A 25,997-nucleotide genomic window follows, 5' to 3' on the forward strand; every position below is an offset into this window, starting at 1 on the left:
GGAAAGACACAGGCAACAATAGGTAAAGTGTTGCCAGTCCAAGTTTTGATTTCCCCAGCACAAGTCCATGACCATAACTCAGCTCAGTTGCCTTTAACTCCCCTTGTTAATGATCCCAAAGCACAGAACGTACAAATCAAGCAACAAATATTGGTAGCTGCTAAAATATACCAAAGTTACACCGCAGATATAAGATAGGAATTTATTTCCAGAGATAAAAATATATGAAAACCATGGAAATCCGCTCTTCTATGGTGGTAGAGCAAACTTCACACAGACTGGTATTTGAACAATTATAAATAATTGTATGTAATTTATACAAATATCTGCAGGCATATTTCAGAAAGACAAAAATAAGTCAGCTATACAAAGCTGTAACAGAAAGTGATGGTAAAAAATAGATTAAGAAGCATTAAACCAGAATTCAGTGCAAACAATGTTGTTTATAGCTTGCAGAGCTAAAAGTTACTGTTTTGAAAGTTTTCATTTTACATTTCACAAATTTACAACTGAAAAGGCAGGCATGCAAGTTTTCCTAGAAAAGACTGTTCACATACACAGAGTTAAAGATCTTCATTAACACTAAGTGCAAAGTTTCATGCACATATTCTCCAGATAGCTTGTTTAATGAGAGGCCAAAGAAGGTAACCACTACAAAGAGATCATTCAATCACTGAACATTTTCTGTTTTGTTTTTTCCACATTTATTGCCACCTCTCATTTGTAGATATGACTCTAGAATGAAGCTAAAAAGTTACAGATCCTTACCTGCCACACCAGCTGAAATCATGTGTACCTGGGTAGAATCTGGATTGAAAATACTGTTCAACTTTTCCTTGCAGTTTGAGTAAGCAGCAAAATATATCGCTCTAAAATTAGAACAAAATCCAAGTTATGTCACATTTTATGTGTCGATACCCTTACAAGCAGTGCCATTAACTTCACTAACTCAAGAAGATCTTGGTTCAAGTCTTACTTCCTCAGTAAAAAACTACCCAAGGAATAACTCTTGCAAAGTAGTGGGACTATTCTAGGAATGGAAAAGGAAAAAAAAAGATCACACCTTACAACTTTTTCACAACAGCTCCAATTAAGAATTAGTGAGGGGAAGGATAGATAATTAGTAATATGGCAGTGATTTTTGTGACACTAGGAAGTTTAGCCAGGGAAGCGAAACACTGCTGAACTGAGAACTGAAGTACAGTATTCCGTATTTCTTTAATAACAGATCAAATTTGTTCTAATGGACCTAAACTCATTTCAATAGCATTACAGTTTCAAGAGAACTAGCAAGTATGTACTTTTTTTAAAACCAAACAGCACACTTAGTATTTATAATATTATTCTAGCATTTAAGATGTAAATATCGATAACTTGTGGTTATACTTTATAACTTGTAGTTATATTTTAAATGCTAGAACAGCTGTGAAGCTGGGATCTGCATTTTGTTTCTTTAGTTCTGTATTTAGAATAGACATAGATTTTGTTTCTGACTACACTACAAAAAAATTTGTAAACTTGTACTACATTCAAGACTGAAATGGTATCAAAACAAAGCTAGACATAAAAGTCAGCATGCCAATGCAATACATCATGAAAAATGCTTGTTTTCACTCATTAAAGCTAAAAAACTTATTTTAAGCACATCTAAACCTCACATTTAAGGTTGTAACTCAGTTTTTTCTCTCTACAAGAAAAAAACAAACATGCAAGTTTTCATGAACAGAACATTAACCTCATTAGCTGTGCAAACATGTTTTTCTTTATTATAAAAAAGATAAAGTGCTTGCTTCATGGGTGTAATTCCTAAAATGGAATCTGAACTCAGTTAAGTATACTGGATGTGTTATGAAACATGCTTCTCTACAGGTTATTTAAACAAAGAGCTGCTGTTAAATCCACTTAGCTAACGCTTAATTGAAATGAAGTACTGGATGAAGACCGAGTTAGCTGGAGGGGAATGAGGATGTGCTTATTTATAAGACTTCACACATTATATCAAGTTGACTTTTGGGGGGGGGGTGGGGACAGTGAAGGTAAACAAGGTAAGTATTTCACCTGGGAGAAGGGAAGGGAATTAGAAAATTTAACATAAAATTTACTGAAAAAAAATAGAGTTTTTTGCAATTGAGGATATTTTTCATTGAGGATAGGCACTTATAAAAGGGAATCCATTGCTGTATAAAAATTGCTGTTAAAAAGGTAATATCAGTGTTGAACATTCAGACCAGACTGGACTATCAAACAAAAGTACAGGCTCTTCAGATTAGGAAGTGCTGATACCCTACAGGTGTCAAGAACAAGGAAAGCTACTGGAATTACTTCAGCTTCTCCAAACAGCAATGCTAAGTTAGTGATCAGAAAATACCTCAGGCATCCCTAATTCCTTAAAAAAATCTGCTAAAATAAAAAGTACTCCAATTCCTGAATTGTTTTTCTCTTATTCATGCAGAGGATCTACAGAACACCACCTCATCTGTCAGATCTACACTGAAGACAGATCAATGCTGAATGGAAAGTCCAGTTTAATAAAATTTTCCAGAAGCATCCAAAGACCTTAAACCAGAAAAGTTAAGATACTCTCCAACTGGGTATGCAGGAGACAGGAATGTCTTCTCTTCAGACCAAAAAAAAAAAAACAACCAAAAAACCCCCAAAACCACCACAAAAGCAGGGCACTAAGTGAAGGGAAGAATAAAACCTTTGTGGAATATATTCCCTCTGCATAAAGACTCTTCTCTTAAACAGAATAGAAGGGAGTAAGAATGGGCCAGAAAACGACTATAGCCTCATCCAGGATTAAGCAGTTACATTAGTTTTACACAGCTTTGTTTCCTTACTCTTCCTTAGGTATTCTCCTATTTTTGGACTGAACTTATGCTAACGCCTGTATATAAGAATCAATTCAAACTCTGGCATAATCTGCACCTCACTCCGACTGCTAGCACCACCCAAGCAGCTAGAGTATTTGTGCTGATGCAGAGCAACTGACAGCAGCAATACCACTGTCAATTAGATCAGATTTACATCCTCGTCCGCTGCCTCTCTGACACTGCCCCGTACCCTTTGGAGTCCAGCTCACTGCTGGATCTGCTTTCTCTGGGACAGCTGTTAAGTGTGTCATCCTACCCAGTCTTGCCCTTTTTGAAGTTTCAGAACAAGCTTCCTACTGCAGGGGAACAGTGCTTCACCACAATTCAGGAAGAAAGACCCAGTGTTTTGAGGCTACAGTCCACACAACTGTTTCCTGAAGATGTCAGATTAACTGAAAGCTAAATCTACCTTTGTATTTTCAAAGGTACAAACTTCTTGTTTACATGTGCAACTCCTTAAGCGTTTTTCTTCTTAACTGGACGAAACTCTGCATAAGGGATAGTACACAACAGTAAATACTACTATAATAGCATATAGGATAGTAAATGCTGAGACAGTTGGTGCAGACATGTGGGACTGGAGCTGCGGAGCACGAGTGGCTCAATTTCTCAGACAATGAAATTACCCCAGGAACCAAAGGTTATTTGCTATTAAGTATTTACAACTGCAGGTGCAAAACTCGCTTCAAATAAACCTTAAATCCCTTAAAGTACAGCAACCTAAGTTTGACCAAAATTATTTAATTTACTGTACACATTTGTATTTACCTGGAAGGAGCAACGCCTACTAAATTAGGACCCAGCCCTCTAAACAGAGAACGAGGACCTTCCTTTTGCAAGATCATCCTAGAAAACAAAAAAGTGACAATATTGTAACATTCACATCAAAATTAAGGAATGCACTGACCACCATAACCACATCATCTTAAGCTTTAATATGTGTAAAACTTTCATAGTAACTGACAAGGCAGTGCTGATCACAAAAAATTAGTCATTTCCTAGAATCAGCAGAAAATGAAATTCCGTTATTGCTTGACATGCCATAGAAATCCAGGAACTAAATGCAGAAGTAAAGCCTTATGATGTCAATACAGACTTACCTCAAAGATAGGAACACATACATACATGGAGTTATCTGTCATTAAGAAAGTATCCTTTTATCAGGGAGAAAATACTAAGCACGGAAATGTTCACATTCCTGTAGGTCGCAGATTGTTCAGGAGACAAAAATATTTGATTCTATTCTACATTCCTTTCATCATCCTTTAGCTCCCAATGTCTGGGAACTTTTTTGGGTCGGAGAGACAGGGGGTGAAGGGCAAGAGAGGAGGAGAGGAGAGGAGTGAGACTTGATGAAGATTCGGTTACAGCAAGTTGTATGCCTTCTGAGAGCAGCTCAGGAAGATGTTAGCTTTACTGTTTATCATTCCCAGCCAGGGACATTTTTTGCTATCTATTATATACTCTTCTCAAAAAGACAGAAACCTCAACATGGCTTTGCATGTGCTACCCTGGTTTGATTCTACAAGACTCCTAACAGTACACCAAGTTACATGTCAGACGTTAGACGAAAGCAGCCTTTCAGATACAAAGTCCTGCCTCCCCCATCCCCATGATTTAAATCCACTAAGCATTCAACTAGGAACCCATTCTTAGCTTTATTCTTTCTGTAAGATACAGTGATTATTTTGACTACAGTAAAAGGAAATGGAAACCTCTGATGTGAGAATTGACCCTTCCTTGAGACTGGCAGGGATTCCCTCCTATCAGTTCTGAACTGCTGCCTGTGTGCTCCTACCTAAGCACTGCTGTTGGGCTGTGGAGCCATTGGTTTCTCCTTTTCAACTCATTCCAGAAAAGACAATCCTTACCTCCTCATGCAAGGTAACTCACTAAAGTTTGAGATTAACTGAAAAAGGAGTGTAACCCATGCAAAGAGTCACAGCCACAGTGCAGCCCTAACATCTTGTAGTACCAGGTCCACTATAAACCCAGCTCTGGAAAGACTGCTTGGGTGGCAGGGGGGTGTCCCCTTCCATCTTTGTGGGATTTACAGAGAAACATAGGGATATGAGCAGTGAATTGAGACCTCAAATGAGGCATTACTAGTACTTAAGTGTTTGGAATACCTATCCCATGTAACTGTGGTTTTTAGAAAGAGTTGAAAACCATTAGCAGTAAGGTACACTGGCACAGTAAGAGGATATCCATTAATACTCAATTTTAATAAAATCAATCTGTCCAACAATCTAGATGCTAATCAGATATGGTATTTTAAAAAGTATGGTAGAACATGGGAGGAGAAACAAGGACTATCTCCATCCCATCACTGCCAATTGCTCTAGCAATTGCTTTAGAACCGGATTTAAAAGTTAATTCTTAACTACTTCACCAGATGCTGCAAAACAGAACTCTGTGCTTATTGATTTAGAAACACTGGCCAATACACACAAATAGTTCTCCTGTATATTTCTTCTTCAAAGAGACATGCAGGTTAATGACAAGTCAATTACTCAATAAAGCAAACTACCCTTGCATTAATGGCTATTTTGTTTGGAATTTACTAGCAGAACAAACAGGTTAAAGCCATCTATAGCACTGAAGGAAATTCCAAACCTATTCTAATTTCCAGCAGCTGATTCACCACAGTTCTGCTGCTAAATCAAACTAAAAGTTTACATTTGTTTTCAGTAAGCAAAAATAAAATGGTGGTTCTGCACAGTCACCATCACTATTTAGGAATGCTGACATATAACGCGTCCAGCAACATCTTAGCTTCATGTCCATAACAGCTGGATATGATTTCACTATGTGGGTAGCATTGCTTCACAGCAATAATTGGAGTATTGGACACATACTCAAAAGCACTTTAGAAATACAAATTACTTAGACATGTCTGTCATCCTGAAAGCATTTCTCACACTTACAGAAGGAATTATTCAGAAAATCTTACCATATTCCAGAGCTCAGCACAGGCACAGCATCAGATTACAGCAAAGCTGAACCCAATTAACATGATCTGTGTCCACTTAAAACACTACCTAAAAATCACTACGGCCACAACATCATGTGTTACACATATGTATATACACATATATAACATATGCATGTATACAAAGCAGCAGGAACGTCAGTGTCTTAAGAGAAACTTAAGAGTGAAGTATACCAGGTCTATTTGTTTCTTCTGGATCTACAGTGTCCCAAGACTTGACAGAGCAACAAAGAGTTAGAGGTTACAGCAGACAGGATTACAATGGTGGTAGTTACTGACCCTCTTCTGTATTCACAGACACCAGCTGGAGGAGTTCCAGAGCCTACACTGAAAATAAGACACAAACTTTTTGCATTAAAGAGCAGATCCCAGAGCCTGCACTGTTTATTGAAAGCAGTAAATGGCAAATCCATGGTTGGAAGAGCAGCACAAATGCTCCGTATGGCCTCAGCTGACCTGCTTATGTCACATGGGGAAGTCTGCATTGGGAGGCCGGTCAGACTTCTATTATCAAGACCTCAGGTTTAAACTCAGCAAGGTTAGTTATGAGAGGCATCCGCAATATGATACACACCACAGGTATTTAAGAATAAGGGAATTCACTTGCTGCCAGAGAATGCAGTCACCTGCACTAGTTCTTCCAAGTTTGTCTCCTGACAGAGATGCCTTTGAAGTCACCTCTGTTGACACTTAAGATGCAGAAGTGATTCCACAGCAGTCAGTTAACTGAAATTCTGACATCATTTGCCTGATTCACCCTGCTTTTAGATTAAGTATTGTGAGCCTGCACTGAATTTCGTATGAGAAGAAACAACCAAACCCTGACACCTACGAGTCAGAAAATAGCAAGTGACAGTAAAGGCATGAGAGTGACAGAGGGATCCAGTTTGATTTGTCCAGTAAACAGCCCCAGTCCCTTAACCAAGAACAATTATGTCCTGCACCTACGTATTTTTATTGTCTCAATCCATTGCCATGTTATTTGGGATTTTTTCATATTTACTGTATTTAAAGAACTTGAAACCCAGAAAAGTTACTTGGCATCTCAGTTGTTTGATACTGACCTGGAAGAAAACACATGTAAGCAAAGAACAAAAGCAGCAGAAGATACACATTCTTGTATCACAGATAAACAAACAACACATCTAAGAAGCAGATTTAAAAAAAAAAACCAAAACCAAACAAGCCCTACTAATGAAGTTAATCATGGACTACCTCTACCTCAGTCTGAATTTGCTTCCTGGGCAGACCAAGTTATTTTAGGTTTTAGGGATGGGTTTAAAGCATAGCAGGCTTCTAGCAGAGGGACATATATAACAAACATCTGTTCATCCTGCTATTCATTCAGATATATTTCTAAATAGAAGATAAATTCATAACCAAACATTCAGGGAAGAAGCTGAAGGGCTCAACTTCCATCAAGAAAACCCAATAAGGCAAGTGTTTTGGATGGAGCTCTCCTTCCTCATCACAATCCGAGCCCTTCCCTCCACATACCTGTTCACCCAGACTCTTATACATAAAAGGGCTCTGAATCAAAACTTCCACAATAAGAACTATCTTCCATTCAAGAAGCTATTTAGGTACAACCTCCATTTACGCAAATCCTATCCTCTAACCAGATTAAGCCTAAATCCTACACTGCAACTGGCAGAAGGGGCTCTCTGCAAACTACTTCTCACTGATTAATTGGGGATAGAAGATACCTGGTTTGAGTCTCATCAAATTCTTTCTAATGCAAGAAGCAGTAGTAGGTCCTTTCTGGACGAAACCCCCCCTCATTCCCAAATACTGAAGGTACCTCCCCATAACTGGCTAGCTTGAGTCCCCCAGAGTGAAGTGATCCCTGCCTGTGGTCTGTACTAGCAGTTTAACTGTGGCCATACAACTTTCCTGCTGGCTACTGAACATCACAAGCACTGGTGGCAAGGAGAGGCAAGGTAGTCCCTGTTCAGTGAGGTGCTATGCAAACAAAACGTCCCAAATCATGGCAAAATCTGGCCTTACCAATCTCTTACTAGCTCTAAAAAAGTGTTACTAGTCACACGTCCACCAAAAGATACCAAAAGGCAGGAAGGGTGTAGAGTGGTGAAAGTTGAGAGAGACTGAGTCTCTAAGAGACTAAAAGACTGAGTTAATTTTCATAGGGCTTCTTGCCTCCATATTCGGCGACATCTATGATTTGGACACAAAACAGTTTAAAAAGTCTTATACTAACACTTTCAGGATGAAAATAGAGTCTGGCACTTAAGTGTTACAGTGCTGCCAGTGAGTTTTGGGGACGTAGTTGGGAGCTGTGAATTGTACAGGGTATATATGCTCTGGCTAATTCAAGGTACAAACTCAAGCATGAAGGACATTTGGAAAAGCGGAATGTGAAACTTAATTACAGTTACAAGGCAAAATATGGAAAGTCATCTCATGGTAGCATCATGACAGACATAAGAGTCTGAATCTTTCATACAGATTTGTCCAACACAACTCTCCTCCCTCCCTAAAATGCACCAAAAACCTAGTAACATGTACACTCACTTCAAACAATGGAGAGGTCCAGGAGAAACTCTAGTTACTCGATTGATGCTAGCACCATTCACAGTGTTGAGATGGACTTCAGAGATGTAGAGAGTCACAGAGGAGGACTGCAATCGTGTTTTCACAACTTCCAGTGGACATGTCAGAATTGCACCAACAGTACCTCCACATCTGCAAAAAGAAATACGATCATCACATTCTAAACTGCAAAGAAACTGAAGGATACATTCACATATAATTAACATTATACTCAACACAGTCAAATTGCAAAAGGTGAAGAAACAACTGGATCATGCATGACAATGCTGCAGTTATTCGCCCTTGAAGGCAAGCAAACTGTTAAGTCAGTTTGTTAACCCCACAACTTGGAGTGAAAATTTAAACAGACAAAAATAAAGTTTCCCAAAGTAGTGACGGTGCACAGTCTTCAGTACATGCTGTTCAAATCAGTTCTGGAAAGTAGCTCAGTATCTGAAATGTTTAACTTCTTATGGTAAATTTTAACTTTTTTTGAATGTTTATTGCTCTGCTGACCACAAACAAGGTGCCAAAAATCCTTAAGGGTAGAAAAGATTTATGCACTATGCACACACATAAAAACTGGTAAAAACTGTGGTGTGGCAATTTAACAAAATTAAAATACTTATGAAGACATCTTCAAAACTCCATTTGTATTTTGAGCATTGTACCATGAAAGCAACGACTCTGAGTGCTTCCTGAGTTTTGCTCATTACAGCAAGACAGACTAGATTCTGAGTACAGAATACTGCAGAGTAGAACCTGGGAAGACAAAAGAGCTTTAAGTGGCTAACCAGGTGAAGACTTGCAGATTTTGCTTCAATCTGCCACTCGTTTCTGTGAGCAAGCTAAGGCAAGCCATGCGTGACTTGTGCTGACAGTGGAGTTACTCGCATTCTGCTAGAGCAGAACACAGCCGAGAACATACTGCCTTTTAGCAGCTCTGCTCAGAGGATTCTTCTGGTGCTTGTTCATAACTCATTTATTAATATCTACACTCCTATCTGTTTAACTATGATCACATACAATCTCTGAGGGAAAAATATCAAATCCACAAATTCTGATTTCAAAGACAACCCCAAATTCCTTGACATTACCATTACAAAAAAGTGCTCCCCTTGAACCTTTTCTGAGATCAGTATTCTTAACTTTGCCAAATACCCTTCTTAAAACTAAGACCAGGACACTATATGCACCCTTTAAAAAAAAAAAAAAAAAAAACAACAAAACACACCAAACCCAGATTTAAGTTAGGGTGTTAATTAACACTACTAACAACTCAGTCTGAAATCCACTAACACACAAATACAATTCGTACTAAATTCAAAGGGCCCAGCATTCACTTTTCTGATGCAGTAACTAGAGCTGGTGTTTGATTCTGACAAGATAGTTACCAGCTATTTTGTTGTAACACAAGAGGCTCAAACACCCCCAGAACCTTTAAAAAGCTGTAAGACTTGTTCATAGTATTTTTTAAATAACGTCTTCCAAAATGCAAAGGAGAGTTCAGCACAAATTAGGAGTAATAGCTAAGTCTCAAGATCTCCTATTAACTTTCATAGGAAGGTAGCTTTTAGTCTGTTGACTCTCTTCTACTGCAGAGAACACCAGAAATAATGGTAGTTGTTAGCACAGCACTGCATCCTAAAAAACTAATCTGTTCGTATGAATTGAACTGCCAATACCAAACAGCTGCAAAGTAGGATAATGTTTGATGATGTTCACTTAATGCTCCATTTAAACCCAGTGACCTAGAGGTATCCTATTACTAAGCCTAAAGGCATCTTGTCCCACCCCTAAGCCCAACATTAGACTGAAGTCTACTCTTCCAAATTTTAATTGAGGAAAGAAATAGTTTCTTTGTCAGTCTGGAAAAAAGCGTTCTCACACAAAGATGGAAGACAGTCTTCCAGTGGGTGCTGTACACATGCAGTAAGACTGATACAGCTTTTAGAGTAGCATGTTTTAAACATCTCTGAATGAGCAATTCACTTGCTTACTCTTCTAATGGTAAGCTACAAATAGACTTTTTAAAATAAGAGTTGCAGGAAGATATGGACTAGATGTGCTAATATTTATTTTAGCCAGTGTTGGAAGCAGTAGGAGCCCGTAACATGTTAAGGTTCATGACATGAATACCACATGAGAACCACAGGCAGACCAGCCCTGAAAACAACTTGACATGGAGCTTTAGAGCTTGAGCATCTTCAAGACAGACAGCAAGTTACTGTGTTTCCTGCAGTTCAAGAGCAGACACTGCTGTATGGTAACGTGACTGTGCAGGCAGTGTAGCAAGTTGGCTTTAGAATTCATTTCCTTTCTTGCAACCCCTCTGTTTCTGATCCCCTCAAGCCTACTCCCTTTAAGATCTTTCTGCATTCGATTTTGGACAGGTTACATGAGGACTTGTTTTCAAGCAACAGTAATAGCAAGAGAAAGCACGTGGTATGGTTTATATTAATGAGATAAATACTGTGGAAGCGGGAAGAAAGGAGGAGGAAAAAACTCGGCCTGCATTCTTCAACAGGGCTTGGAATTTGGAGCCTTTAATGCTACTGGCTCCACAGCCACGTCGCACTGGAAAAATTTTCCGAAGTTGAAGATTAATGCTGACCTGGAGCTTGTATCCTGCATGCTCCTCTGCACCACACCCAAATCACCACAAGGGATGCCTGACTGCAACAGCACTGCTGTCAGACATTCACTGTGGATGGCTTAGAAATACTTCATTCAGCAATGGATTACTAGGGAAGAGGGCAGACATACAGCTACTCAATGCTTGTTCTTTTTAAATCTGCCTACAGCAAGCATTGTTCAGTGATAACCAGCTGATGTAACAGCAGCCAGCACTATTTTTACATGCATCATAGGGAAGCAGCAGATCACCTGCCTCCCTTTAAGAACTGTGCATCCTTTACCTGCACCACATTCTGCCATTCAAGTCATTTCACATAATCAGCACTCTTTGCAGTTTTTTTACTGTTGTGTTGTTGGGTGGTTGGTTTGTTTTGGTTTTTTTTTCTTTAAACAGTTTAGGATGTCTCAACTGAACCTGAGAATATTTTGAATGTTTTCCACTAACTATTGATAGTTTGGACTAAAAGTCTCCTCTGTCCCCTATCTTCAAGATGTTAAATTGGTACTTACAAATGAAGAAACCAGAGAAGTTTTATAGTGCTATGTGGTTCTGCATTGCTCACAAACAAGTCTGCAAAATCACTGATTTCTACTTCTGTCAAAATGTAATACCTCACTCTCCCAGCCCTCAAAAAGCCCCATATCACAGAGAAAGCATCTGGAATTGAAGGAGTGAAAGAAAAAGTCCCCAAATGTTGAGGAACCAGACCTTGCTCAGTAGTCACAAGATCCTCCGAGTTCAAACTGAACCACCAAATGAAAGCATAATCCAGGAACTACACAGATTTATCTAGTTCACTTGAACTTTAAGATAAACACTGCAAGGTTTGACAAAAATCTGTTTATGAGAAACTGTCAGTAAACATAGCTTGTAGGTCAATGAAGAGAGACAATTCAGTAACTATGCACCCTGTACAAATAAGCAACTTTTAAGAAGCATGCCAGCTGTTGTCACCAGCATCAATGACAGTGTATTTTACTTAGAAATATATTTCCAGCCTTGCTTATTTAACACACTGCTAGAAATACTGTGAAAGAGACAGCTACTTCTTTGTGCTCCAAGTCCTGGCAGGCCATTAACAGCCAGCCACCAGCTCCAGCTTAGCAAAAGTGTTCTATAAATTGCCAGCAGACTGCTGCCACCATTCCTGCTACCCTCCTCACCAGCCCAAATTAAGGGGAGGTTTTTTAGTTTGTGGCTTAACACAAATTAGGGAGTAGCACAATTGGAAAAACATTTTTTAAGAGTTAGAAAATTATTAGATTTCTTCTCCTCAATGACACAGGTGGGTTTTTGTAAACTACTTCAGAAATTTCTACCCTAAAGCTACTCTGAGGCCTAGTACCTGACCAGAGATGCTGAAGCCCAACAACTGTGACTTGTGAGAACACTTACTAATGTGTTACTTTTCCTCCAGGATTAGATGAGTTTCACCTGGTAGAGTGAGCAGGTAAGCAAATACACTCCTGCTGACAGAGTATAAACTGGAAGTGAAGGGCAAAACCTGAGACACTCTTGTGTCTGAATGTTTACAGCAGTTTCTAATGAATGCTGTTCAGAAGACCACTTGCTCATCTTACCTATCCTAAATTTGACATTTGCATCTAATCAGTGTTTACTACAAGCCTTTTTCAGCTTTGCCAAGTGAGTATAAGAAAAACTTGCAAAGCTGACTTTCATCAGAAACACCTGACCATACAAGGGCATGAGAATCCACCTGTAGGTCCCAAGTAATTTGAAGGGCAGAAGAGCAAAGATCAGTAGGTAAATCCACAAAAATAAACACACAGGTAAAAAAGGAAGATTCAAATCCCACTACTATTAACAGAGTCAAGTTAGAGAATTAAATCTGTAGCTTAAACTGTACAGGAAGGCACAAGAGACATCGCACTCAGTGAAACAGATAGAGAGACATGTAGTTATCTAACCTGCAGGATCGTGACAAAACAACAACAGTAAAACTAAGAACAGTTGTCTACTTGACATCTCTTGAACAGAAGAATCTAGGAAGATGGCAATGTTCTCCTAAACTGCAGCTTATTCCAGAGAGCACCCATTAAAAAAACCCGCAACATTTAATTTGATCCCTAATGCACATTTAGAAGTCCATCACCTCACTGGATTAACAGAAACAAACCTGGAACTATGTGGACCTTAAACTCCGCTAGCAATTCAACACAGATACAGTATTGACAACCATTTTCCCCAGAAAACCTGTATTATTTGTGAGACACTGCAAGGAAAGAAATATCCATATGCTTCAAAAACCTAATCCTGTTTGGCATTCAAATCCCAGGTTCTAATTTCCAGAGATGGCTGCACAAGAAAACCTTCTTTTATTATTGCAAGTTGAGGGTATCTGCTAAGGAATCACTGCCTTTGTCCAGAGTAGTTGAGTATCTTCTACTGTTACCTTACACCCCTGCAAGTAAAAGCAGACACAGCCCCAGCATAGATGAGGGTCTCAACTTCAGCCACTGGACTGCCTGTAAATGCTCCAAAGCAGATTAATATTCCCAATACCAGTGTCAGCTGACCTAGAATTGAAACTGTCAGTGCAAGAATTTTTATTCTTTCAGATAATTATGTATTTTATAAAAATAAAAGACAAGGCTGCATAGTGCTAGTCTCAGATTCACCTTTCAGAGTATTTGTAACCACAGCCTCAAAGACTTGAAGATAACCCTTGACCCTGTTATCTTGGGTCTACATTCATTCACGTATTTTACCAGCTATTTCTCTTTCCTGTATGAAAACGAAAGTTCCATGAAATACTGCCTGCCAAGAGAAACAGCAAGAAAACTGAGCTCAAAACTCTGTCAAAAGAAACAAAACCCAAGCCACTTGCAAACACAACTCCTTCTAATCTCTTCACCTCTTACTGCAAACTCAGGTCCCAAATCTATCAGCAATTTCATAGAGCTGTCTTACAACACATGACTAACTTTCACACCAACATATAAAGTTGCAGGTTTGGATATTAAGTTTACAGTATCCCTCTTTTGAGGGTATTTAAGGGCTTTAGCAAGTACAACTTCCAGAAAGAGCAGGAATGTATCTCATTAATCCTGAATTTTCAGGGTTTTCCTGTTATTATACTGCTAAACTTGTATATTATACACCTTTCCATCTTTAGTATTAATATGACAGACTAGGAGTACTGGCAGCCAGAAACCCTTAACCCCCGTAGCCACCAATTATGTTTCTTTGCTGAAACTTAGAAATGGTAAGTGATGCTAACATCCTTAAACTAAAAATACTAATCAAACTTGCTATTTCTAATTAACAGCGTAAAAATAAAATACCCCTGATGTGCTGATATACAGAAACCTACAAGTGAAAGCAGGAAAAACATCACAAGGGGAACAAGCATCACTGGGTTCCATTATTCAAAACAAACATCAACATGTACAGTGTAGCTTCTATTAGGCACCAGCGTAAATAAATATTTACAACAACTTTTGTATTAAGTAAAAACAGCTGAAAACATCAGTCATCTAGAAGGAAATACGAGAAACACACAAGCTTCACAGTTTCTCAAGTACTGACAGCAATTTTCATGCAATTTGGTAACCTCATGGAGCAAAACCCAAGCTACACAGTGCTTTAAACAAACACTGTCTTATTCTGCACACAAGAGTATCTGAACACAAAAATAACCTGAGGTTTGGACAGGAAGGTACTAACCTTCTCCTGTGCCTTACAACAGGAAGAACTTGTTCTGAAAGACATCCAGGGTTATGCCAGGAATGTATTTTAGGGTAGAGGGGAGTCCAAGTGCTTGGCAACTCAGTTATGGCTCAAGTGGCTATTTTCTGAAAGGGAGTAAAAAAGCCCCTATCATCACACTACCTGCTACGTTATTAACTAATATCTTCTTAAATAAAAAAAACCCAAGGGTCTTTCACCTTTACTTCATACATTTCAACAGTGTCTGATCTTTCTGAAGAATTCAAACATTTATCTTAAATACATTTTCTGAGTCTTAACTATTTCAGCCGCTGCAGGGATTTCCTACGAACCTCTGTCAGACAAAGAGTGCTTTAAATTACAGATCAATTTGAGACAGTTCTATAATCAGGGCAAATAAATAGAGACTCCTCCCTATACTCCCTCACATACTAAATTAGAAAACAGCCAACTTTCTGCACGAAACATCAAGAGTAAAGAAAGAATTAAGAAGTAAACCTGAGACTGTCCAACCCTGAACTGAGAGAAGCAGCTGTCCACCTCCTAATCCAAAACGGTCCCTCCTTTTGCTGAGGAAACAAAGCCCAGGCAAGTTCCCATGCCCTGATGAAGTTTGTATGATACAGAATTACTGTCATAAGCTTTCTGGAAATGAAGAATAAATCATGAAAACCTGGAAATTATTTTTTTAGCCAACACCTGAATTTTCATTCAACGTACCAATTATGATTGCAAGCAGGCACATCCAAAACATATTAATCTTCCCTATAAAGCAAAACATTAAGGTCTTTCTACTACTTTTTGTTGTTGTTTTAAGTAGACTAATAACTAGAAAAGCATGTAACTATGTAACTTACATACTTGAACTAAAACGTTCACCTAAAGTCTATATTTCAATCACAAGACTTTGTAGTTTAAGGATGCAGAATGTTCAATTGATTTCTTCTTGGTTTGGAATAAAAGCACCTGAGTTTATACCACCAACATGCTGTCTACAGTGACAACAATTGCTATTTGACTACGAGATGGAAAAACAGAAGATATGCCAAAAAATCTACAGTTTGATTCCTGAAACAGAAGAGTTTTGAGCAATGCAACCCAGTAGCTCAGAAGAAAAAAAAAAAAAGAAAAAAGAAAAAATCAAGAGTTTCACCTGAAGCACAATTTTGTATCATGATCCAACACTACAGGCATCCAGCTAGCTCCTGCTCCCACAAGGACAAGATACTATTAGCAAGACAAGATACTATTAACGGAGCTGTGGTAACTACATGGTTTGCGGAAATAGAACCTGACAAATAGGGGCATCATGACAAAATATGAGCTAGGTAAGTGATTTCAAACATGTCACAGCATGAAACTGAACTCCAGGTACACTATCGATCCATTCAGGTATGCTCCCTGCAATTACTCTTCAGGATAGAGTGCACAATGGCAGTTTTGAATATAGGCTAGAAAACTACACTTAAGCATCTTTAGGTAACAACAAAGTTACTGCATGGAACCACTTGCTTACAAATTCTATCAGTTAAAACTGCTTTTCTTTAAGGAATGTGTTCTTAAAAGTTAGTGACCTTTTTTTATTAAAAAGGAATTCTTTATATTTCTACCTTATCTTATTTACTGTAAGTGCGATGCTCTTCTCATGCTATGTATTTTCTATTTCTAAATGCAATTGCTGTTATTTTTACATCTAGAACTTCAGAGAATATCCTATTTTAAAAAGTCAAGAAGGTCCAAGTAGTAAATGGGGAGGGTTGCATGTAAATGAAGTAGTACTTTTTTTTTTTGATGTATTGGCTAATGCATGAACCAGTTCCGCAAAATAATTTAGATGCGCTTTCTTTTCTAGGAAAAAAAAAATGCATCACTTCAATGATGGTGCTTGAAACTACATTAAAGCCATTCCAAAATGAGTACTATATTATTTCTTTTTAGACTTAGAGTTAGTATTTCTATCACAAAATAATGGTTGTATTTACAATTAACATGCAGTTACGAAACAGAGATGGGATTCTTAAAAATGAAACCACTTGAGTAAGAATTACTTTAGAAAAACCAAGTAGTAATTGCTGAGTAATTCCCTTACCATCACTGCCCCAGTGGCCAGCACTGCTAAAAGAGTCTATCAAACCTGTTGGAAAGGGATAAGGACGCAGAGATAGGAAAAAAGGTATGAGGGGGAAAAAATTATTAGAAATATGAAACTAACTCCCAACATAAACTTGTAACAGCCCAGAAGTATTGCAGTTCGACAGTTGTTGTTGAATTGGTCATGAAACAACCTAGGCAGCTACAGAAAAATCCCAGGATGGCCCCACCTACATTACTAAAACAGCAACGTCATCAGTTACAGTTTCATTACAGAAAGCAGGAATTGAAGACTGAACTTAGACATTACAAAAAAAAGGCCAGCAGATTGAGTAATCATGTTGTTGCCATACAGCCTCCAGTGAAACCTACAGGAAAACAAAGCTTCCTTCCTTTTTCTTTAAGTTCCACTGAAGATCACTCAGGTGATCTGTAGTCCACCACACTCGCAAAGAAGTCATGAGATGACCCGGAATAACTTTTTGACTGCTAAATGTGACCAAATATACACTGTTACCTTTGCTGAACTGAGGTTACAGGAAATGCGTGGCTGGCACATGAGGAAATGGCATTCAGCCTTTTACTCACAGTATAACCCTTGACCCAACTGGCCAGCAGCTAACCATAGACCAGACTTCTCTGCAAAAAATAGGAATGGATGAGTTGAGCTGAGCAATCTTCATCCAGTCCTAAGTTTCAGATTTATAAACCTGTCACTATCATTACGCACAATTCTGCCTAGTAATCTCTGGTGCAGAGCTATCAAGTTCAAGTGCTACAATAAGGCAGCACTCCTTCTACTGCTTTTCTGAATGTTTACAAGGACATGAAGTCTGAAGAAAAGTACACACATCATCTTGGGCTTCCTGCTGCATAATCACTCTCCTCTTAAATGGAGTGCCAGAAATTAGGGGGGTGAAAAAGCACCCACATAAGCGCCAAATCAGGTGCATAATGCTGGAAACCTGCAAAGTGTGCCCGAAGCAGAGAAAGTGCTCATATGTATCCAACTTACCCAGACCTGCTCAGAGTAAATGCTACATTATTCTTCTACCTCAAATACCCCAGTCCAGAGGCAGTGAGCTCATTTTGTCAAGGAGGAGCACAAATGGAAAGCTTCAAGCTCCCTCATGGGATGCAAAGTGTGTTCTCAGTCTATCACGTCTCCCACTTCCGCCCAGCCATGCTCACTACCCAAATACACTTTTATAGTTAAGCCAAACAGGATCCCCAGCTTTCTCTTTTAAGCTGGGTGCTCTTCCCACTCCATCCCTGGCGGGACCACAGGCTGCATAACTGCACACATCCCGAGCACTACAAATCTTAAAAAGATGAAGAGAGACTAACACCTGCGAAGGTACAAGAGTTACCTCAAACCTAACCAAGGCTACAAGGGCCACATCTTTACTTCTAGCTATACTCTTCCCTCTGATTTCTTCTGTCTTCGTGGGCGGAAAGCTGCATGACCGTGCCAAGCCCCACACCTAAAAGCAGGACACACCAGTGTTGAAATACGTTCGAGTAACACAGTGGGACGTTTGGGCAGCCTCTCTGATGCGGTGGGGCAGCCCAGGCACAGAGGGCTCGGCATGTTTCTCCACGGAAACACCAGATAAAGGACAAACTCCTGGAACGACGATCAGAGGGAACGGGCTATTTTTGAGGGAAACCTTCACCCCCGCTTCCCCCAAGGGCCCACGCACCACCCGCACGTTGACCGTGACAAACCGTAACACCCAGGGTGCCTGGCAGGCACCGCAGGCCCGCGGCGTGCCCAGGCTCCCAGCGAGGGCCAGGGGCGCCCGCCCGGGCAGCCGGAGCCCCGCACAGGGCTGGGCCCAAACGCGCGCAACTGGCCCGGGGCAGGCCCGGAAGGGCCTCAGGGCACCGGGCGGGAAGCGGCGCGCCGGCAGCGCCTCAGCGGCGCCCCCCGGGGACCCCCTCTCCCCCCCCGGGCTCCCTCAGGCACAGAGGAAGGGCGCCAGCGCCTCGCAGCCCTCCCGCCCCGGCGGGGCCCCCGCGACGGCACTGGGCAGCCGCTCCAGGCCGCGGCCGAGCCCCCGGCTCCCGCAGCACGCGCGGCCGCCCCCTCCTAGGCCAGGCCGCGGGCTCAGCAGTGGGGCAGGACCCCCGCAGCCCCAGGCAGGCGGGACGGGAAAACCCCACAGGAGCCATTTCCCGGGTTACAGCGACGAGGGCGGGGGGCGGCTGCAGGGCAGGGGGCAGCTGCAGGGCGGCACCCACCGCGCGTTCCACTCCGCTGGGCAGCGGAGCCTGCGGGGAAAGGAGGGACGGGCGGGCGGCCCCGCCTGACAGCCCGCGCGGAAGGGCCGGGACCGGTACCGTGCCCGCTTCCCCGCCGGGCGGCGGTTTCACCTACCCGCCGGCGAAGAGGTGCACCAGGGTGTCTCTCTGGCTCATTCTCATCGCCTGCACCCGGGCGGGAGAGAGGGCTGCCGGGCGCTTCCGCCCCGCGCTCGGCCGGCCCGCTCCTCGCAGGCCTCAGCATAAATACGCACCGCGGCCGCGCGGCTTCCTGCGGCGGCGGGGCGGGCGGGGCGGGGCGGGCGGCCTCGCCCCGCCTCCCACTCGGAGCCGCTGCGGCAACCGCCGGGCGCGGGGGCCTTCCTCATGAATATGCAACGAGCCCCCCCCGAAGTAAACAGAGGGCGCCATTGGCTGGAGGGGTGCGACGTCACCGCCGCGCTCCGCCTTATAAGCTGCGCGAGGGGCTAGCTACTGCCTGCCGTGAGGTGGGAGCTGTTTTATCGTGGCGGCAGGCTAGCGGGCCCGGCTCCCCGGGGTATCAGGTGTTTCTCCGGGGTCCCTGCTGTAAATGCCTCTATTAGAAGTCTCCTTTCCTTGTCCCGTTCATTCTAGTGGGCTTTATGTGCAGCTCTCTGAGGCCCACAGCCTGCCACAGCTGCTGGCTCCCCTCCTGAGGTGTGTGCTGGCTCTGAGGGAAGGTCATATACAGCAGGCACAGAAAATATGGGGAAGAGGGATATAAAAAACAGCCCCTGTGCCCTCGGGGTCCGAAAGCGGTGGTACTAGCAAGGCATGTAGCAGCCTTAGTTTTTGTTTCCTCTTGTTTTTGCGTTATAGGTCATATCCTCAGCTACTGAAGCAATGCATGTCCCCAAAGAGGCACCCAAACACTGGCTCCTTGGGAGCGTTTCTGAAGTGAGTATCATGACTTGTTGGATGACTTTTGTCTTGTTTTTCTTCACAAATATATGGGTAATGGAAAATAAATAATGCTACATAGGAAAATTCTTAACACTGTGTATAAAATTGTTGTCTAAGTCAACATTTTGAAAATCCAAGCACCTAAAAGCAAATAAATGACTAGCTAAAATCTTCATGAATATCCACATAACAAATACAAAATTCTTCCAGAATACAAAGAGCTATTTCATAATAGCACAACAGTTTTTAATCTCTGTGTTAATAAAACAAGCATGCATTTTGAAGCAGTCATTTCTTAAAACAAAAAAGCCTCTTCTGTGAGGGTGAGCTGATGTGGAAGGCACAAGCTCGAAATGTAATGTGAAATTTTGCAGGAGTGGTAGGAGTTGAGGAGGTTGGGTGGGAGAAGGCTTGGAGAAATGTGAGGTGTGGAGATGCTGGGGGGGAAAAGTGGTTACATTGAACTGAGACAAGGAGAAGTAGGACAATGATTTTGCAGTTGGTATTCTGCATTGCTACTCCACATAGCATGTAGTCGAAACTAGTGAACAAATGAGTGAGAATTGTTCCGAAATAAAGACAAGCAAGACTTTCAGAAGCCTGTAGTATACATATGAGTCATGTTAAACTTAACATTCAAAAAGTGAGAAAGGATCATGTGCAGCTTGGCACAAGATGTCACACAGGAAAGAATAAACCTATTCCGGTTAATTAAAACAGATAAATTATTTTGAGAGTACTGGAAAACTCTGAGTGGTTTTATTAAATGCTGCATGAAAGATGAAGAGTCATATGCCAAATACTTAGTTTGAGGTCATGAGTCCAAATTTTTTCCAATTCCCTCAGTAGCTTAAGAGGGAACAGAAGATGGGTTTTCTGCAGGCCATGTGATGCCATCCAGTGAGCACATGTCCTGGTAAACTCAAAAGAAGATTAAATACCAGACAAAGACTCTGCTTTATTCTGTATCTGTATAGGTGAACTCCTAATCTGGGAGCTATTAACTTTATCTGGTACTTATGGCTTGTACTGTGACAAATGAAAAAATGTAATGTGATGATTTTTACAAATTCTTATTGAATAGTAAGAATAAGTAGAGCTATTGAAACATTTTATTTACATAATCAGATGCTTTGTAATTTTAAAAAAATGTATCTTTTTCTAGAAACTTTAGATATTCCACTGAAACACCTAAAAGGCCTGAACTGAAATATTTTCAATATTTATTAGGAGTCTGAAGCACTCTGATTCAAAATGATTTTGCAGCATTTCTTGAGAGCTCTCTTTAACACTACTTTTTCTTCTGTTCTCCTTGCTAGGTTGAACTTTTTGGCTGGACTGCATATCCCATAATATTTGATGGATACAGATTCTTACAGTGCATTTCTCCTTTCAGCCATCAGGGAGAGGAAGGTAAGTGTGGAGAGGAAATGCCACGTGGGATCACACTTGAGAGCCCAGAATATAAATAAAAGCATTGAGATTGCATGAGGTCCCATTTTCAAAAGATCTTATTCATCTGAGTCTTTGTAAGATTCTATTTTTTTTCCATAATTTTATTACAAAACCTGAGTAACTCTCCTACTGAATCCTCTGTCGTTTTTACCGCTTGATTCTTTAGAAATAATTAAAAAAAAAAAGTTCTGTTGGGTTTTGGACTTACTTTTCCTGTTTGCTCAGTGTAACTAAGGCATGTAATAGGACTCAACAAAGTTGCAATAAGGAGAAAGATGTGTGACAAAAAAATTAAATGCTTGTTTCTATGTTTTTAGCTCTGAATTTTTCTCAGGATACCATCCACACAGCATGTGCTACACTTTTCCTCTTGTAGTCTTTGAACAGAAAACACCCTTTCTTAAATTTCATCAATGCCTGTCCGTGTAAAAAAAGAGCAGTAGAAAAACTTTCCTACCTTTCCTGATACAGCTATTTTTTCCTGCTCTTTTATGGCAGCTTAAGGTGGAATAATATATTTTTCCCATGCAGCAGAATTTATGCTGCTATTTTTCAATTAGGTTTCTAAAAATTGCATTTGTCTTTCTATTCGGAACTACTGTGTTGGATTCTTGCTATTATTATTATGGTCATAATTACCCTTTATATTTATAATATTTATATGACCACATTACACAAGTTTAAAATATACAGGAAATGAGATCATAACTCCACATTTGAAACATAGATTTAGTGTAGTCATGGCTTGTTTACCCTTCAGTGTTCTTTAAACAAGCACTTACTATCTTTTTGCCAGTACCAAGGTTAGCCATCATAAAACATTAGAAAACAATTCCCCTGTGAAATAATATTTGTACTACGCAACCTATTTTAAAATATTTAACTTTCTTAGATGCTCTGTTTATCTAAGTGATACATTATTCCCTTTCCTGACCAAGCTCACAGAAATATATTTTCTCCCTTTAAGAAATGTGAAAACAAGGTTTATTCAGTTGGGAATTTTGATTCTGAACTATTTCAATCCACTTCTTTCTCCTTCTCTGAAATTCTCCTGCTGTGGGATAAAATTATTTACTGATACCGTGCTGTAATGGATGTATGTATTACATGCTTATGTGGAGAGGGAAATTTGTATCCCCAGGGGACTTGAAAAGTAGGTAGGATCCCTCAGTCTCTGACAAATTCCTCAAATTGGTGTGAATGAAAAAAACCAAAAAACCAAAACTCCTTTCATGTTGTTGAATGGAGAACTGAAGTTGAGGAACAGGAGACAGTGACACAGAGCTCACCCAAGGCCCTGGCTCAGGGAGTATCAGGTGAATAAATCATGCTGTGTGTGGTGCTCCTGAGAGCTGGAGGCAGAGGCCAGCCACACTTTCAAGGCCTCATGAAATACAACGTATGTTATCAACTTGCTGGACCTGAGATGTTGAGTAGTGAAGTGGAAGAAACCAACTTCCCTTGACCAAGGCAATCTATGGAAGTTGCTCAAAACACAGTAAGAGGCACAGTTGTGGTATGCTGCTTTTCTTCTTCCTAGGAACTACCGTTTCCTAATCTCTTTTATGCCTTCTTCAAATGACCATCCCATCCACTGTGCTCTGTTTCTCTCCAATCATCATGAAAAGCTAGAGGAGATGTCTTAAGGTATTGCATTTAAATACATGTATTCAGGAATGATAAGATGTGTACAATTAAAAATTACAAATACTCAGAATTCAAGCCTATGAAGATAAGTTTTTATTCACTTCCTTTAGTCTTCCTGATACTTCAAGAGCATATAGAAGAATGAATGAATGTAGACTATTCACAAAATTGTGGCCACTAACTTCATGTTCTCCTTTTTAACTATTTTTTATTTCTAGAAACTCAACCCATTTTATTTGAGAAATTGTCAGACCACTTTGTGGTAGAATACAGCATATTTTCTTTAAATTTCACAAAGTAATACGTTGCACTTGGTGTGGGCTATCCCGAGGATGTATGAGGTTCTCCTTTATTTCTTTCAGAAAAAATAAGATTGAGTGTATCATGCGCTGCACAGGGAGCGAGGTGGGAGTGGAGAAGGAATATGTCTGCTGAAAGGCACAGTTTTCCAGGGCTTAAACCCATAGCTACTCTGTTGCAGGGCCAGAGTTAGTACAGAGTTAGTGTCTATGCCTGAAGAGCTATCACAGATGTTGGGGTTTGGGGTTTCCAGGGGATTAAGTATTGGGAAGATATCCCATTAGGGATTCCTTGCATTTGAACTTCGGTAATGTTCCCCTCTCGTGGATGTCATTACAGAAGGAGGCTATGCCTGAAATTTCCACTGGTTTCAGCAGTAATATTATTAGAAATGTCATTTCTGAGGTATTTGTTCTTCATCTGAATACAACAGATTTTAATTTCAGTCAGTCATGTATAGCATTTCTGGGCCCAGAGTTATTCTCCTTCCTTTCACTATAACATATATAGCACAGAGCAGGCATGTCCCAGCACCTTACTTAGGTGCCTCCTCCAACTCCTCTTCAAATCAGCTAGGCAAAGCAAAATGCCTGCATCTTGCAGTATGAGAGTATGTATCAGTGAGAACTAAGATGGGCTTGAAGGTTTGTGTATGTTCAAGTCTAGTTTCACTGCCTTGTTGGTGAAAGTAACAGAGAACTTGTCCTCTTGCACAGTCTTTGTGCAAGTTAGGAACAGATATTTCTATCCGGTCGGTTTCCAGTGGTCCCTGGGGCTGATGGGGTCCCTTCATGTTTATCACCTGCATGTTTAACAGCTACCTTCCTGCTTTAGTGTCAATTCATTTACAGTGAATAGTAGTCAGCTGTGAAGTGAAGAATTGCAAAGCACAAGGTAAGGTTTACAAGCTAGATTAATTATAAGAAGATGAAAGACAAGAGTTGTGTTCGAGAGTTTTCCATTGAGGTTTTTCTGAGCAGTAGGCATGTTTTCATCAACTTCTGCAAAGGATTTATCAGTTTTGTATCAGAACTTAAATACTGAGTAGTTCCTTTGTGGAGGAAGGATCCACCCTAAGCTAAGTGTAAACTTGGAGCCTTAGAGTGCAAGAGTCCTAGATCAAAGAGAAGAGGGAGATGCAGGAGACAGTTTAGCAAGTAAGGTGTCAGGGACTGTAGATGGTTCTGTGTGGTAAGTAACTTCTGCTGTTTAGTATTTTAAGAGCCTAGTGAGGAAACTGGTAGGAGAAACAAAAGTGGGAATGGCTAAAGGTAGCTGGTACTGCAGGGTCAGCTGCAGTTCAGAAGAGGCCTTGTTACAAGTACACTAAGTGAGATAAAGTCCAAGGACTTGGCAGCAACAAAGTGTGAGGTGTTATGCCAACGGGGAAAATGGTGAGCTGCTCTCACAAGGAAGTCAGAAATGAGACTTTAAATTACAACTTCTGTGCTTTGGAAAAGGTGTAGTGGGCGACTAAGGCTTCCTGTTTTCATCTTCTCTTCTGTGTTCTATGAAGTGCATTTTTAAAAATAATTTGATTCAACATTTGTGAATGGATGAAGTATAGCTCATTAAACAGCCAGCATTAATTTCCCTATATGTCTGGCTGAGAAATGAGACTCGACCTAGTGTTTATTAATGACACTGAGAAATTGAACTGCTTCATTACTGCTAATGAAGACCTGGCAGAAGGGTTAAACTTAGATGTAAAGTAAGCCTCTGGGAAGAAATTGGATGGGTTTCTTTAGTACATGGCATATGAGATCAAGGGAGTTTGGGTTTTTTCTTTTAAATACCATTTTCCTGATGTTTTATCTAATTTGTTTCCATAAACTGTTCAAAATGGGGGGAGATGATGGTTGTGCTTTCACATACAGTGTTCTTTTTCTCTCTGCTAATGTGTTCAGAGAGCTTTTCAATGAAGGGAAAAGAACTTTAGACATATAAAACCCAAAATCTTAAGATTGTCCTATAAATAACCCATTTTCTGACTTGTGCAACTCAGACTTGAGTGATAAATACCATCAGCATACATGACGAGATTGGGTTTTTGTGGTAGTCAACTACAAAAGGTTAACCACTTAACACAACTCTGAGCAATTAAAAAAATGCTGTGATTTTATTAATACTCTTCTATCAATCTGTATATGAATATATTTTTAACTCCATTTCACAAATAATGAAGCAGAATGAGACAAGTCAGATGTTTATCCAAAACCATTGGGCAGATCACTGATGGATTTAGAAATAACCTTTTGACCAAGAAAGCCAGCAGGGAGACTGTGGTAAACAACTTTCTCTATACTTTGTGTAGGCCTTCTTTTTCTTGAGAATGGAGCAGTCTTTGTTCCTTGAGGACACATACATTTGTATGTCTGTTGCTCAGTGGCTTGTTTATCTGAAGTTTGTAGCTTACAGAATCTCTTTGGAAATATCCAGAAGATAAAGCAGAAAAGGACAGGGAAAAAGGATAATAAGTAGGGAAAGAAGAAAGAGGAGCAGCTGATCTTTAAAAAAGGGGTGGGGATATCAATAGCATGAAAATGAGGACTAGGAGAGCGGTATATGTAAG

At 40.4% G+C, this 25,997-nt stretch overlaps 1 protein-coding gene and 1 long non-coding RNA gene across 2 annotated transcripts in view; one reads left to right on the forward strand and one right to left on the reverse strand.

Annotated features, from left to right (window-relative positions):
- The window catches only part of SLC25A36 (solute carrier family 25 member 36), a 34,076-nt gene extending 14,800 nt beyond the window's left edge, over positions 1 to 19,276 (reverse strand). Inside the window, exons 1-4 of the mRNA XM_050902424.1 lie at positions 19,215 to 19,276; positions 8,398 to 8,568; positions 3,642 to 3,719; positions 769 to 869 (exon numbers count right to left, since the gene is read on the reverse strand). Coding sequence (XP_050758381.1) covers positions 769 to 869; positions 3,642 to 3,719; positions 8,398 to 8,568; positions 19,215 to 19,261 — 397 coding nt within the window. The 5' untranslated portion in view covers positions 19,262 to 19,276. The remainder of the gene's footprint in view (positions 1 to 768; positions 870 to 3,641; positions 3,720 to 8,397; positions 8,569 to 19,214) is intronic.
- A 401-nt stretch (positions 19,277 to 19,677) lies between these two features.
- Positions 19,678 to 21,420, forward strand: LOC127019880 (uncharacterized). Its single transcript, XR_007766996.1, has 3 exons — positions 19,678 to 19,777; positions 19,940 to 20,017; positions 21,343 to 21,420. It is a non-coding gene; the product is annotated as an uncharacterized LOC127019880 (long non-coding RNA).
- Positions 21,421 to 25,997: the final 4,577 nt, after the last annotated feature.

This window comes from Gymnogyps californianus, chromosome 10 (genome assembly GCF_018139145.2).
Source record: "Gymnogyps californianus isolate 813 chromosome 10, ASM1813914v2, whole genome shotgun sequence".
NCBI lineage: Eukaryota > Metazoa > Chordata > Aves > Accipitriformes > Cathartidae > Gymnogyps > Gymnogyps californianus.